Source organism: Cyanistes caeruleus, chromosome 2, assembly GCF_971803275.1.
Source record: "Cyanistes caeruleus chromosome 2, bCyaCae1.hap1.1, whole genome shotgun sequence".
Classification (NCBI taxonomy): Eukaryota; Metazoa; Chordata; class Aves; order Passeriformes; family Paridae; genus Cyanistes; species Cyanistes caeruleus.
In genome coordinates, this window is record NC_141702.1 from 102,416,425 (window position 1) to 102,432,424 (window position 16,000).

Here is a 16,000-nt window from a genome sequence, read left to right on the forward strand (position 1 = left end):
TGTTCCAATATATCTCTGTATATCAAAGTAGCTTTATAGTCTAGGAGTGAATTCTTACCCACTTGTGGCACAACACATCCCCTCCCTTTGCCCAGCCAGCAAGATTTGATGTGCAGTAGAGAAAAAAACCACGATCATGGAAAAGGGAATTCTGTGAGGAAGAACATGACCTTGGTGGCATCTACAGCTTTATTTAAGCTAAAGGGATCACTGGAGCTTGTCATCTGATTCCCATTAACTGAAGCTCTTATTTTCTGATGCATGAGCCTTGGAGCTGTCATTAGCTGATGGTTTCTGAATGTGGAAAACTTCCTGCTTGGGCCATTACAAAGGAATTCAATATCCTGATGTCCCTAAACCAGCCTGCAGAATCCTCCCTTGGTCTGGGCAAATGCAGATATTTTTTTGTGGGTTTTTTTTTTTTTTTCTCACTCATTAAAGTAACCAAGTGGAAACAAAAAGAACTTTGGCTGACTGGAAACATGTAACATTTACCTATATTCAGCAAAGCAAGCAGTTGAACATTAATAATAGTGATTTTCTTAATTCTTGCTCTCCAGGTTCCATATTTTTGTTGCAGATTAAAGTGTTGGTCAGTATTCATAAAGAAGGTAGATTTGCTTTATAGATCAACTCACCTAATAAAAGAAGAATGCTCTTATCCTAGTTTATATGCTGCTGCAGTAATCTCCTATGAGATACTGAATACTGTCGTAAGCTACTCTTGCTTGCACATTTTTGGTTGCTGGTATACCTGAAGAAAGGGAGGGGACCTACTGAAAGAGTGGATTGTGTAAAGTACTATGCAAGACAATGCTTTTGAAGGGATATTTAAATTACACTTTTCCCTGACATTTTCATGGTAATTGAGAAAAAGCATGTCCAAAATTTGGGTTTACATGGGCCTGTGTGGTTTCTGGCTAGATAAACAGAATAAACAAAATTTTCCAGCCACTGGGCAGTCAGTTGAAAATGTAAATCAGTGTTAACACTGTTGCCTCCTCCACCTTTTTCCTCCTTTTTTATAAAAAAAGTGAGTCTGAGTGTAATGGTTTAAAGCATGGGGATATTTCCAAGGGGAATATATCCTCCCAAAAGCTGTTTACTCACTCAACTAGAGAAAACCAAGACAGAAATACAATCACTGAAAGCAGACGTTTCATTCATCCACATGCAAATCGCCACCATAAGCCATGCTTGGGTCTTATAGGAAAGATTGGAAGTGACACAACCTCCAAAGAAAGACTGGGAGCTCAGTCTTTTTCTGCATAACATGTGCTTTGAGTGATTGAAAGTTGTGAATTTTTCATCTCTCTCACCAACCAGCTGCTGAGTGTCTCATTTCCTTGGCGTTTCTGTTTTTTCCTAATTTCAGAATTGTAGAATTGAATTTGTCACTTTTCAGCTCCTGCTGTATAAACCAATGGTCAGACTCAATAAGTGCTCCAGCCAAGATAGCACACTCCACAGGCCTGTCTGCACTGCTGGATGAAATACCAAAACTGAAATTATTTCCATTACACAGAACCATTTTCTTATGATAATTCTGTTGCATATTAAGTCATAGGATTTGAGAAAGTAATTCTGTGTAATTTATAATTGTAATGCAGTGGAATTTATTCCCATTTGATATTCTTTGTGTTTTCTTTGTTTTGTTTTTTTAAATTTGACTTCTCTTTAGAATAGTATGCCCATTGGAGAGAGAACTTTTTCAGCTCTGCCATTCCTTGTTCATGTTCTGAATGACATCTTTCAGTGAGGGCTCTGATTTTTTGTTCCAGCTAAGGCTGCTAGCACTGTCTAGGAGAGACTACTGTCCTGACTGTACACAATAAACCTTGGGAAGGAACAGCTATTTCCCTCATTAGTTTTGATGTTTCACTGCAAGGCAGAAAATGCCCACACTGGCCCTTTGCTCTCATAGCTGTGCTTTTCTTTCTCCTGATTTCGTAAGTAAACATAACAGAGGAGGCCTGTGGTCATCCATTTCTGTCTGGGTCATATCCACAGGAGGCTCCATTTCCACCCCATCCAAGCTTTTGGCAGACTTGGGCAATCTTCTGCGGCTTAAGGATTGACAGGTTGTCTCTGGCTACTGCCGAAAGACAGGTATTTTCTAGTTGTTGACAAAAAAGAAAGAAAAAGAAATTCTGGATCCCAGGCTATGTCCTTGTTAACCATTTAAAATGCTTTATCTGGAGAACACCCAGTGCTCTTTCATCAAACCTGCAATGAGGGGCTCTACTGTGGCATTCCAACAAGCCTGCACTAAATGCTTTGACAAAAAACATGCATGCTCTGAAATGAAATCTTATTTACTGTGGTGTTATTATAGTGCTAAATAAACAGACAAACTCAGAAGGGCTGCTAGGATGTGGGCGGGTGAATAAATAAGCTTTGATGCTAATGTCAGTCAATGCTAATTTCTATCCTTTGAAGAAAGTGTGATAAACACAGCTGTCAGAATTGTGATCTGAAATTGCTCTAATTAAATTAGATTTTTACTAGAATGAAAGCAGATGAGCACCTTGTTTTGTTTCCTCTTTAGCCGGACTAATTCAGGGAATAGTGACTTTCCAGTTCCTTCATGGCCAGGTGGGAAAGGTAAGATTTGTTACATATAAACAAGGATCTGAATACACACAAGACTGTTGTATTGTTGTATATGACTGTATTCATATTCTTTTTGTTGTATTTGCTACCCACAATTTGCATCTTAATTTAGAATCTGAAGTCTTCAAGGGGGAGTTGTCTGTGCTGGCCATTAAGTTCTTTCTTTGCAGTAATATGGGGAGATGATGTAACTCCTTCATGTGTATCTCTCAAGTTTATGTTACGGTAAAAGACAGCCAAGGGTGTTTCAAGGTTAAGAACTGTTTCACTGCTGATGAGAATAATAACTAGCCATCACTGTAAAGAAAGGCATGCAGGGATAAAAGACAACAACCTGAATTCAGGTGGTCTCTGGATAACCCTTCATTTTTTGTCTCTTCCTTGTTTCAAAAATCACCTTGTTCCTTTCTTTCTGTAGATAAATAGAAAGACCTGTTACTCCAAGCCTTGCAGATGTACTTTGTAAATGAAATTGTGATTTGGCTCAGATGTGGGGTGGGCTACTCCTTTTCAGTAGAGCTGAAAATGAAGCAAGGTGATAAATTATTTCAGTCCTTTTTTTTAGTGAGACCACTATTTTCCAAAGCAATCTAATTAATTTCAGGGAACAGCATAGCCAAAAGTAAATAACTGATATATATACACATATGTTTGATTTGTGAGTGCTATTGATTTTAATTTAATTAATGTAAAAGAGATCTGTGTCAGAATTTAGTGCCATAAAATAAAAATATGAATTTATATATGGCTAGATTTACATAGAGAAATATTGTATTAATATACCTTCTGCCAGTACCATCTATCAGTTTCCAAAATGCATGAATTACAGCAAATCGATCTGATGAAGAGAAATTCGATTAATTACACCCTCTCTTCCATGCTTCGGCACTAGATGGCACTGAAAGACAGGAGCTGGGGTGTGGAAAACAGGTATACATTTCTTGATGTTCATAAACTTCAGTAGTGTATCACTGCAGCATAAATTATATCCTGTCATCTATTGGGGTAGGGGGAAAGGATCAGTCACCGGAATTACAGAAGTTTTATTGCATGACTCAGTTGGTTCTTGAGTCTATGGAAGGGATTGGTACAATTAGAGACAAAGTGGCAGAACATGATATTAAGTAACCAGGACTGACAGGCAAAGTCCCTTTGCATATGGGGGAAATGGAACTTTCCCTCTCTCACTTGCTCATGTTGCTGCACAGAAAATCTCCTCCAGAATTCCTATGCTCCCTCCCTGTCACCACAGTGCTCCTTGAGTGCAGTTCTAGTCTCGAACTTTTGACAGTGTTAAAAACATCAACTTTCACAGCATTTCATGCTCTGGTTCTGCCCCATCTGACCAAAAGCAAACCCTTGGGATGATGGAGGAGACACAGCCCTGGTGTTCAGGAGGAGGCCTGGGTCAGAACTGGAGATTACAATGAACCCTCAATATAAACCACTCCAAATGAACCCCAGAGGGAGAATTAGCAGGGAAGGAGGGGACTGGAGTCTGACTGAGGCTGCAGACTCTGGCTCTCAAACCATCAGCAGCCTGACCCTGGTGTTTCACATGCTTCAGAAGGGTTTTCAGAGAGCCAATTACCCTCAGGACAGGGTGAAAGTGAAACCAGCTCATCATGTGCAAGGGATCACTGCAGATTATCCCATGTGTTACTATGGTTTTAAAAATTACAAAGACGTAATTCCAGATGCAAAAGGAAGTGCTCAAAGGTTAGGAAATTCCACACCTGTATTTTGGCCCATTCTGTGCACTAAATAAGAAAGAAACCAAATGGGACAGAAAAGTATGCAATCATGTAATTAAGAAGTGAGGCCTGTGCACAAATTGGCACGATTGCATCTGGAGCAAGCTTTTCTTAGGAATTCAGCACCGGCTTTATCTGTACAGATAATGCTGTCACCTATGCGCAATTTCATATGCAATACTGACGTGTTTTTAGAGATGAAGGGTGGTCCATCGCATGGTCTCTCATCTGTGTCACTGCCTAGGATGAAACTGTCTGGGGGCCACTGTGGCCTTTGCGGTGTAATCTCCTTAGACTGAAGGGGAATCCTTCCAACCCCAGACACGACTTTCCCACAGTTTCGATACATTTTTAAGCGTGTCTATTAGAGCGTGGTTCTTTGGGTGCTTTCGGACACGCTCCGTTCAGCAGCCGCTACCCCCGGAGCAGGGCGGGGTGCGAGAGGCGGGGCGGGCCCTCAGGCGAGCCCCACGCCACGCTCAAGATGGCGGCCGGCGGGAGCCGGGCCGGGTGCCGCGCTCAAGATGGCGGCGCCGACCGCCCGGCCTTCCCCCGCCCCGCCGGCGGTGACTTCCGGAGGGAGCGGGAGAGGGCGTCCGTCCCATGGTAACTGCGCCACGGTGGGGACGCCGCGGCCGCCTTTCGCTTCCTGCCGCCGCCCGGCCCGCGACGACGGGCAGCCGCCGCCTCCGGGGCCGCGCCGCCGGCAGCCGCCAGGTCGCGAGGTGAGAGGAGCTCGCCGGGGCCCCGCGGGGCGGTCTCTCCGCGCTGCCGAGGTACCAGGTCGGGCCGGCGGCGCCGGGGAGGAGGCGGCGGCGGCCGCCCCGCGCTCGTGTAGCGGGGGATGAGCCCCCGGTCCGGGGCAGCGCCCCGGGGAGCCGCGCCCGCGGGACAGCGGCGGCCCCTCCGCGGGGAGAGCCCTGCTGGGGGCGGAGGTGCCCTTGTGCCGGCTGAGCCGTACCTTAAAATATCTTGTAAAAATGAATTAATTCTTCACCTTCACTTCGGAATCTTTTGTGTTTATTTTACTGGGACCTGGGGCCTTTCTTTTTCTTCTTTATTTAAAGGTATTCGAGCACCTAACTTTTCTCGTTCATTACGGACTGAGATGTGATCAGCCTTTCGTGTGCTCCTGCCCTTTGTTCAGACACACGGTGCTTGTAGTTGTCTATTTTATTTGTTAGGAGCAGAGACTCCTTGAGAGCAGGTCTACAGGCAGTGGTTTCGAAAGGGAGCTCGGATGGCACCCTTTGTCTTGGGAAATAAGGATACGGTAATTCCCGACTTCTGGCCGCACAACCGATGTTATGGTAGGGTTGCTCATCGCTTCCAGTGGCGGTGGAAGGTGCTGGAGGTGATTTGGGGAGACCATTAGAGCAGAGGTCTGTCCAGAGGGGTGTGGAAGCCTGCTGAGTTTCTGGGTTCAGTGCGAGCAGCCAGTTCCCGTGTTATCTGTGGAGTTGGCACCTGCAGCCAGTGCAGGAGCTCTCGCTGTACCCTGCTTTGGGAATGGCTTAGTTCCTGCATCAGAGACAGCTCACCTGCTGCTTCTCATCCTCGTCCTGGTAGAGGTTGAGAGGATACTAGAAGTTTAATGAAAAACTTTTCTGTGAGTAAGGCAATTGGACACTCCATTTCTTTTTCTCAGCTTCTGGAGAAGATGGAAAAATATATTTTTGCAGAATGGTTGATGGTTCACGTTGTATGGATGTAAATGAGAAACAGCTCTCCAGGAGAGAGATGGAGAGCTGTAGTTGCTCAAAGTGTGTTTGTAGCATGTGTGTGATTTAAATGAACAAAAACTCTCTGATCAAAATTGCAAGTAGCTTGATATAGAATATCTGGCTTGGACAAACCTGTGAAATAGTAACAAACACTTAGGACAAGGCATCTGGGTTGTCAGTGGGTTTATAAAAGTGCTCAGCTTTAAGAGTGTTGACTGGTGGGACTGCAGGCAAAAATAGGTGCCAGGAAGCAGATGGGATGAATTGAGACTGGAAGGAATAAGGGATTTCATAACTGGACAAAGGAGTAAGAGCCTGAAGCAAGCAGCCTGCAGAGCTGGGTGTGGAAGAGATCTAGTGTCAAACAGCCAAGGTGGGGCCAGGGAAAGGTGTATTAGAATAATATAAATACTTCAAATGTTGGCATGGCAGTAAGGCTGACAGAGTTCAAGTAGTGTTTGGACAATGCTGTCATGCACACAATGTGATTCTGGGGCTGTCCCATGCAGGAGTTGAACTGTACAATTCTTGTGGTACTGCTCCAACCCAGGAGATTCTGTGATTTGTAGTCTCTTGTGGCAGATATTTAAGCTTGTAATCAAACCTTCACACTATGTTAGAATGTACATAACATTTACAGATTGTATTTATTTTACATATATTTATGTTTTTCTCTGAATGTAAAATAAATTACTTGTGCTTCTTTAGTTTTTTAGTAGCTCCCAGAAACTCTTAACTAGTACTGGGGGGCTGCTATGCTGATTGCTGAATCAATTGCTTGTGTAAATTGAAATACAAATTAAAGAGGCAAACATCCAGGTGTTTGTTTTTTGTTGTTTTTGTTGGGTTTTTTTTGTTTAAGTAATTATCTTTAAATGTTAAATTAAGAAAGCAAAACAGCCCTTGACAGCCATGTTTTGTGTCAGAATAGAGTGGTTGAACTTTACCAGTGTAGTAGTTTAGGACATTTTGGTGGTCATTAAATAGAAAGAAAAATCAGATTCCACAGGAAGCTTTGTTTTCTTCTTTAGAGTGAAGGGAGTGATATCCTGTAGTAATATCCTACCCTAGTTGGAGGACACAGTTCTTTTGAGATAGCTCAAACGTGTATGTTGGTTAAAAGCAGATGATTGTTGAAGTGGGAGCTTGATGCTAGAGTGGTGCAAAGTATGGAAGAGTGCCTTAGGATTTGAAACTTGGTACCATGACTCAGGAGGGTTTTTTTCCCCTTTTGAGGGACACAGTATTTTTGTATAGAATAAAACACAATGATTACATTTTCCATTTTTTTAGCCTGCTTTTGAACTCATTGGAGCAAAGTTCAGGTTGTTTGCAGGTTATGTGAAGTAATAAATAAGGCCACAGCAATGTCTGTTTGCCTTCAAGGCACCTGGGAGAGGACCGTGTCAGTGGCTGGGCTTTCCTGTCTCTAGAGCCATACCTTTGCTTCAATGGATTTGCCTTCCCTTTTTCAGGTAGTGCAGGGGAGACACGACTTGAGGATGAAGCTTTCTTAGCACACAGAATCACAGCATTGCTGAGATGGCGGGCTTTTTCTCTTCAAGTTTTTTTTGTGCCTTTTTTCCAAATGTGCTACCATCACAGATTCCTGGCTCTGTTGGAGCATGCCATGTGAAGCTATTTTTGACTGCTCAGAGAATTACTGTAGCAGGAACAAAGGACAGTGATGGGAGAGAAGTGGTCCCAAGGGGCCTTGAGAAGAAAGAGAAGGAATTCAGATTAGTAGCCTCCAAAAAAATCTCACCATAGAGAAGGTGAAAAGTAAGACTTTGAAAGAACAAAGGTAAAATCAACATGTGAAAACACTTAGTTCTCATAATGTTACCCTTTCCCATGAGGAGGCTTTTTGAATGGCTTTCATAGTAATGTTTCTCATATGTTGACCATAGATTTATTTGGGCAGCAAGCTTGACTTTTTCTGCAAGCCTTTAACAGAGATGATTGATTTACTGGCTTTGATAGAGGGATAGAATTACTTTCAAACTTTGAAACACATAATAAGCAACTCAGGTAATTAGCAAGCCTATATCTATCTCTCTTTAAAGTGATCAATGGCATTAATTTGGTTTAGTAACCATGGCTATTTTCTTGTTCAGCAGCCATATGGTATTTCTGAGTTTAGTGTGATTTCCTGTAGGTGGTTTTTACAGAGTCAGCTGAGCTTTGGTGTGAAGTGCAGCAAAAATTAAATACTATGGGAAGGTGTGAAAATGTTCTTATATTAAAAGAGGAAAAAAAATGCATGTTTCTTTAACTTAGATGTAAGAGTAGATTGTAGCCTCTAAATCACACATGCAGGGAGACTGTAATGCTACAGCAGTATAAATTTGGAACTGCTGCTTGTTTGACTCTGAAGTTTTTTAATGCAAATAACGATCAACTGATCAGTGTTTCATTGTAAACAAAATGCTTTTTACCTTTTCTGTAGAAAGGAAACCCCTCTTTCAGTATCATACCCTTTTAAGGGGCTTTCTTCTCGAGGTGTGATACATTAATGCTGTTGTTAAATGTGTCATGACATTAATAGAACAGCCACAGGAAATTTCCATCTGAATTCTGATTTTTTTTTGAGGCCTGCAGTAATCAAAAAAGTGTGAATTTTATCTGTCACATGAGAAGTGGCTGAGGGAACTGGGGTTGTTTAGTCTGGAGAAAAGGAGGCCCAGGGGGACTCTACTGCTTTTTATGCCCACCTGAAAGGAGGTTGTAGACAGGTGGGAGTTGGTCTTTTTTCCCAGGTACCAAGTGACAGGGCAAGAAGAAACAGCCTCAGGTTACTCCAGAGGAAGTCTAGCTTGGATATTAGGAAAAATGTATTCATTAACAAGATGGTCAAGTATTGGAACAGGCTGCCCAGGGAAGTGATGGAGTCACCATCCCTAGAAGTGTTCAGGTGTTTGCAGATGTGGTGCTTACAGATGGGGTTTAGTGTTGGACTTGGCAGTGTTTGGTTAATGGTTGGAGCTGATGATCTTAGAGGTCCTTTCCAACCATAATGATTGTAAGATTTGAAATCAAGAGCTTCTGAGGAACGTTCTGGGCATCAAGGAGCATAGTCCAGCTGAGCTGGTGAAAGCTAGGATAACAAGAGAAGAGTCTTTGGTTGGGAAGCTTGGAGGTGTTTCTGAAGAAGTTTTATAAAGGTGAAAAATCCTGGATTTTTTTAAGATGACCTTTACTCTGTGGTTATAAATAGCAGCTTAAATTTCTCTGTGGGAGACTGTCCAGCATGCAATATTAACAGAAATAAATCTTTCTGGGAGAGTTGTGGGAAGGGGAACCAGTGTCAGATGTGATCTTGGAAGGAGATTTGGAAGTGGAAGCAATCAAGTCAGGGGAGTGGGGCAAAGAAAAGCAACAAAAGTGGTGTTGGGAAATGGAGTGAGACAAAGCCAGGGATCATAGAAGACTAAAGGTTGCTGATGGTGTTTTAGAGTAGCATAGACCTTGCAGGCATAAAGTTTTCTGGCTGTTGAAGGTGGCATTGAAGAGAGACAGAGAAAGAAACTTGTGGTATATAGGCAGGAAAGTGCCATTTAAAATTAAGTAGAAATACATCTGAAAGGCACCAGAAAAAGAATTAGTGACTGTAAGGTGTCTGTTCTTGGAGCGTGCAGAAGGAAATGAGAATAGGGGCATGTGGAGCTGATTCCTGTGAGGGGGGAGAACCTCAGTGCTGAGGTGGGGAGCCAGAGGTCTTGTGGTATGGAGACAGCTTAAGGCTTGCAGCCCCAAAAGAGAGAAGCTGTATGGTCACCTCAAGAGGGACAGATCCGTGTGCCATGCTGGGTGTTCTCAGTGATGCACAGCCCAGTGCTGCTCAGAGTGTACACAGCTTATAAAGGCTGTGAAAAAAAATATTCTTTCTGCCCTCCCTGTTCTTATTCATCCCTCCATCTTTATTCTCTGTGGGAGACATGAAAAACTTGGTTTCTGGTGGCTTGGTACAGTCAACACATGACTGGAAATAACATCAGCTTTCTGCATTCAAGTCTCTGAAGAAAGGTCTTGCTGTGTATCTTTATGTATAGCATTGTTGTTTTTGTAGAAACAGACAAACACAGCATGATAAAAACATTCTTGTGCTGTCTATAGTACAACATAACTCTCGTGCTATGTAACACAAATTAATAAAAATGACTGAATTAAGCCATAACTAATAGCAGATGGAAACTGTGGTTTAGTCTTGTGTAGTCTCTCCTTGTTAATGAACTTCACATGCAGATAAAATGGGAGGGAGATAGGCTTTAATAAGGGAAAATGTTTGCCTTGTCATCTGAAAACACTTATGCTCCTGGGTGAAGCCTTTGTGTTCAGCAATACTCCTTTCTTGTGCAGAGCCAGACTGCTTAGAAATTAAACTATTGTCATTCCTGGGTTGACAAGACTATCTCCCCCTCCTAGTGCTTTAATTCTTATCTTTCTTCTTTATGTAACCAGGGTCAGTCAGGGGCTGTAAACAGCCTTGTTTTAGACTTCCCGGTATTTCCCTATGCCCTTGCCATCCTTGCATGTGATAAGACATGCCTGCTGGAGCTGAACCAGGGAGTGAATCTCAAAGGCAGGAGGTTTATTGCCACAGCTAACACTGGGCTTGTGCCTTGCTTTTCAAAAGTATCCTGTCTGCTATTTACTCAATGTTTGGAGAGAGTCTCGAGGAGAATTGTTTCAGGTTTCAAAGTTTAAGTACAGCATCATCTTCCTGTGACTTGTACGTATCTGGTAAATGAATATGCTTGAAAAATATTTCATACATAAAGTGACTGACTTAAGAAATTGTTTCTTTTAATACATTTTTCTCTAAGGTTTCTTTTCCAATACCCTGTTAATGTGTAACATAATTTCTGTGTTTTAACTTAGAGATGATTCATTTGCCAATGAGCTGCCTTTTGTGATTAAGTATTTGTCGACAGGATGGAACATTGATAGTGAGATTGGAGAAGACACATTTTGTAAACACAAAATCCATTCTACCTGGAATGTGAGTGGAATGGTACAGCTCAGATTACACTTGTGCTTCAGGGTAGTGTTGGAATTAAAGCTGGGGGTTTTGGAGCTTGTTTGTTGTTTTTTTTGCAAAGCCTCATTTGTGGTCTTCCGAGTTTTGCACTTTCCTATTACTTGTAAGACCTAGAGGGTGCTTGATACTTACAGGCTTAGACTGAAAATGCTTTTAGACTTGATGTGAACTTAAAAGACTTTCTTAGGAATTTTCTCCCTGTTGTGTTTACAGAAAGTAGTTGCTGTGCTCAGCAATACAGTTGATAGGATCCACTTCTAATGGTAAAAATATTTAATATTGAAACACCCCTCTTGGGCAGCAGTTCTTGAAGTTGCGTCAAAACTGGGTGATGTGGAGATATCTTTGGGTGGGAGGAAGGAAGAGGGGGATTTTGAGAACTAGGTAATTAATTAAAGATTGCTGTGGTTATGCTGTTTTGGGCTTAGAAAATTACAGAGTGCTATGCCACATACTTTGCATATGCAAGTAAGTTAAAATATTTTCTTCAATACGTATGCTGTTCTAAATAATTATATAAAGCTGAAGGGAATTTTTTGCCTTTTGGAATAAACTTTACCCTACTCTTAAACACATGTTCTCACTTATTGTTGAAAGCTTCTTTAATACTGTAAAAAACTACAGCAGGTATTGCAAGAATTCAGTAACTTAATCTTAACCCTTTGAAGTTAAGTCCTGTGAAATCTATGTCATGCTGATAGCTTTATAAAAACATAATGGAATTAAAACCAAAATCCATTATTAAAACTAGAAGTAAGATCATTAATATAGTTTAGAACTCACTTCTGTGACAGTGAGGTCCAAGATCCTAAGTGGTCCTTGACACTTTCTGGGCCTGAATTAGTCATCGGGTATTTTCTGTGACAGTGAAACTTTACAAACTGAAAAAGCAAGATTTGCTTTAAGGGTTTTGGAAATGTCATTGTGTTATGTTTATACACCAAGACAGCTGAAGAAAGTTGTGGTTGACTGTGAGCTGTAACTGGGGTTTTTTTGTGTTACTGCTTAACTGTTGCATCAGTAAACTGCTTTTTGCTTTTCTCTGCTTTTCTTTGCTGTAGAGCAAAGCCGATTTGATCTGCTGCAAACTGAGTACTTGGCAACTTGTTCTCTGTTAAAAAATGGCAGAGATAGCATTAGTGGGAAAACAATTACTTGCTTTGTAAGTAGTGCAGTTGAGTTATGACTAAGTATATTGATTTGCCTGGCCAACACAAACTCCAGACTGATTTCTTTTTTTTTTTTTTTTTTTTCCATGGCCTTTCCATAAGAGGGTCACATGGTGGTTTGTTATTGCCCTGTATATGGTTGAGTTCTACAAAGCAAACTGCTTTCTGGGGAAATTGAAAGCAGTTTTAATTATTTTTTTAAAATAGATTTTGATCACTGATGTGTGATGTTGAATCGATTGGGGAAGGCTTGTCCCTGTCTTAGCTTTTGTTGCTTTCCATAGCTCTTTAACTTCTTTTTTATGATATTACTAATTGCATACACAATAAAGTTACTGACTTCCAAAATGATAAGATTTTCTAATTTTTTTTTTTTGCTCTCTAGGCAGGAGAAACTGCATTTGTTTGCTTGTACAAAACATGATTTTGTGTTTTCTTAAATTGGCGTCTTATCCTCTAACCCCCAAAGGCAGTTTGAATATGCTGTTTAGAGTTCCTTGCTGATTTTAGAATTTAGGGTGCTAAATTTTAAAACCCACAAACTGAAGCCATAATAATGGGATTATGAGACTCTGAGATTAATTCTTAATTTTGAGAGCTCTCTCACCTACTGTGCCTCTCATCATTGCCTTCTCTGGTTCAGTGCCTTAGTGTCAAAGGTATTAGGTTAACATTTAGTCAGCTGATAATAATGGGTCTGAATGATAGCTGAAAAGAGTTGTACTACTTTACTCTTCAAGACATAACACCAGCTCTTCTGACAGCCCTGTTAAGAGGCTGTTCTGTGGCATTTTGTTTGTCTTTTGTGGAAATGTGTTCATATTTGTGTTACAGATTTTCCCCATTGTATTACAGCTTTGAGCAGAATGACTGTAGCAGAGTAGAATGCAGAAATACAGCAAGTGAAAAGTTTGAATAAAGTAAATACTTTGGTAATTCTTAATTGGATGTGGCTTCTTTGAGCTGCTTCTGGGTAGCCTTCCATGGTGTGCTGTGTCATGTAATGAACCATGGGCCAAAACAATTTACAAATTCCAGACTGTATGTTTAGCACACTTGTTTCAGATATATCTTTATTGCAGGATAAGCTGTAGTTATACCTGACACCAGAAACAGAAGCATAGAAATTTTTCTTATATAAGGAAGATGATGAAGAACGCTAAAAAAAAGGGCTAATTTGGAAAGCAGGTGAAACTTAAATGGTAATTTGGGTCACCTGCTTCCTGGTCAGAGAACCATTATCAGTTTCCATGTAGACAGATAAAGTTCTTTAAGTAGGGAGAGAAGCAAGGCCCGGCACCTGTATCCAAGTGGGTCAGGTGGAAGAGAAGCACAGGAGTTCTGGAGTCCACTTGCAAAAACATTGCAACAAATGTGAACTATTGGATAAGTTCTTCAAGTAATAAGTACAGAGAGTGTTAAACAAACATAAGTGTGGATTTTCTCAAATGAAAATTTACAGCCAGTCAAATCTCCTTTTATGGCATGGTATCCAGTCTTTTTTGGGAGGAACAAATGTGTTCTTAGTTTAGTTAGTTATTCTAATGGCTTTTTCTGTATTAAAAACAAGGATGTTTCTCTAAATACCATGAAGTTGGTGAAAAGCCTTAAATAGTTTCATGGATCACTGTCAGACCAGAGGATGTGGAGACTGAGTGCTCTCTGCAGGATTCTGTCACTAATTTTGACTTAAGTGAAACGTTAAGGCTGTGCAGTATTAGCAGCAGATGGTATCAAGCTTGGAATTGCTCTGAGTGTGTTGGAAAATGTGGATAGGGTTCAGAGAGACTTGAGGACAGAGAAGAAGCAGTCTAGCAGGGAGAAAACCATGCCTTTTGGATGAGGACAAGATTCAAGATCCTCCATTTATCACCTTTGTACAAGAACTGTGGAGGAATAGAATGAGTTTTGTGCAAAGTGTTCTCGGGATGTTGTAATTGAGAAGCCAGCTATGATTCTGTTAACACAGCTGCTGCAAACAGCCTGGATGTACTGTGCTATGTAAGCAAGATTAGTTTCTACATATCACATGATAGTCCTTCATGCTAGGCTTAAGCATTTCACCCCAGGAAAAGCTCGATTACAAGGCAGTATAGAAGAAAGTAAAGAATGAAGTCTTGAAAATGTAATTATTTTATTCACAGAAAGATAATTGTTTTCCTTACAGATTGGAAGACTACAGAGGGAAGGGTTTTCTTCAGGTGAGGTATAAACACCGAGAGCAGTTTTCAGTCTGGCCTCTGACAACAGAACCACTGGTAATGTGCTTAAACTGCAACAGAAAGAGTGGAAATGGACACTAAAAAGGAGCTGTGACCCACTGGAACAGATTGCTTGGGAAGACTGTGGTATTGCCATTTTTAGACTGCCTCATAAGGCACAGATTAACTGTGTCTAGACCATGTTTTTCTCCCTCAGTCCTGAGAGGCAGGATTAGCTGATTTATTGAGCTGCTTTCTAACCATTAGAGTATTAGAAAATCCTAGAAGGGTTTCTAGAAAGCAGGGATGTTTGAATTAAAAAGGTATCAAAGTGGTTAATAGCACTGGGCTCATGTTAATCACCTTCTCATTTTGTGATAATGGGTCTTGCTGTCAAAATTGCACATCTGTACTCCCTCATTTCCACTCCCTGTTCTTCAAAGAAAGTCATATTGCACTGGGGGAGAGGGGAAATACTTTTATAAATCTTCTGGCTCACTTCCATTTCACGTCTGTAAATATCTTCCAGTTGATACACTAAGTGTATACTGATGGCTACAAACTTCCAGAATCCTCTTTCTTCCCTAGCTATATGTAAAATTGCTTTGGGGATGAGGGAGAAATTAGACTCTTCAAGCCCCATGGTAAGTTTGATACCAGATTCTAAGATTTCAGACTGTTTAGCTCATTCCTCGAGTCAGAATTAAGATGTAAAATAAACCATTCCCTCATTAGCAGATAGCAGCCTTTATCTTACGTGCCTTTTTTTCCTAAACCTGGCAATTAAAATGCATGAATAAGAGTCAGTGTGCTTTGGTAGCAGGAACTTGGGCCTGGGAGACAGAACTGTCAGCATCTTAATTTTAGACATGTTGTTGAATTATGATTTGCTGAAGGGCATGTTTAATTCCTGGCCCTGTTTTCCACACAGAGAATGTAATGCTGTAAGGATTAATTTTTGTCTGTAGCTACAGAATTTAAACTCTCAGACTTGTCTTTCCACATTAAAAGTTAGTATGTAAGCCCAAGGTTTTCATTCATGAATTCTTAGATTGTGTTTGAATTATTCTGCTACAGTATCCTCGGGTTAAAGAACAATAATTTAAAATTCTGATGGGTTAAAAATATCTAACCCTGTGGTATTTTCCTTAGTTTTTAGATATGGAAAATGCAAATTCTTTTTTCTTCTTTTGCTTTTTTGATTCCCTGCTGTTGAAGACAGCTCCTTTCTCAAAGACTTCAGATGGACGGTGTAGTTTTTTTACTTCATTCATGATTTATAAGGTTACAGAAAGATTGCAGAATTTAAATTTTACTGGAATCCCAGTCCTGTTTTTTCCTAAGCAAGGAGGCTGCATTGTGTGTAAGCTGGTTTGTGTTGGAGCATTGATACAGCAATACAGCCGAAGGATGTATTTTTTAATTTATGTTCCTTTAGAGGCCGAGGGCAATGCTGTATGATGTCATTCTGGTTCAACAGACCAGCAGTGTAGAAGAG

The 16,000-nt window shown here is 40.9% G+C and overlaps 1 protein-coding gene and 1 long non-coding RNA gene across 8 annotated transcripts in view; one reads left to right on the forward strand and one right to left on the reverse strand.

Annotated features, from left to right (window-relative positions):
• Positions 1-537: 537 nt before the first annotated feature.
• Positions 538-4,848, reverse strand: LOC111926242 (uncharacterized). 3 transcript variants are annotated; one of them, XR_002862789.2, is made up of 3 exons: positions 4,553-4,848; positions 3,397-3,511; positions 538-3,132 (listed from the first exon to the last, which is right to left on the reverse strand). It is a non-coding gene; the product is annotated as an uncharacterized LOC111926242 (long non-coding RNA). The 3 variants fall into 3 exon arrangements; XR_002862790.2 differs by having other exon boundaries at positions 3,397-3,525; positions 4,553-4,839; XR_002862791.2 differs by lacking the exon at positions 3,397-3,511 and having other exon boundaries at positions 4,553-4,841.
• Positions 4,827-16,000, forward strand: part of DISP1 (dispatched RND transporter family member 1) — an 85,032-nt gene continuing 73,858 nt past the window's right edge. For 2 of the 5 annotated variants that reach the window (XM_086878822.1, XM_086878821.1), the window contains exons 1-2: positions 4,827-5,092; positions 14,469-14,502. Coding sequence is in view for 2 of the 5 variants with exons in the window: in XM_086878819.1 (XP_086734945.1) it covers positions 4,971-5,092 (122 nt within the window). In the remaining 3 variants the exon portion in view is untranslated. Of the gene's footprint in view, positions 5,093-10,606; positions 10,824-14,468; positions 14,503-16,000 lie in introns of those variants that run through there. The other 3 variants (XM_086878823.1, XM_086878819.1, XM_086878820.1) reach the window with 3 other exon arrangements.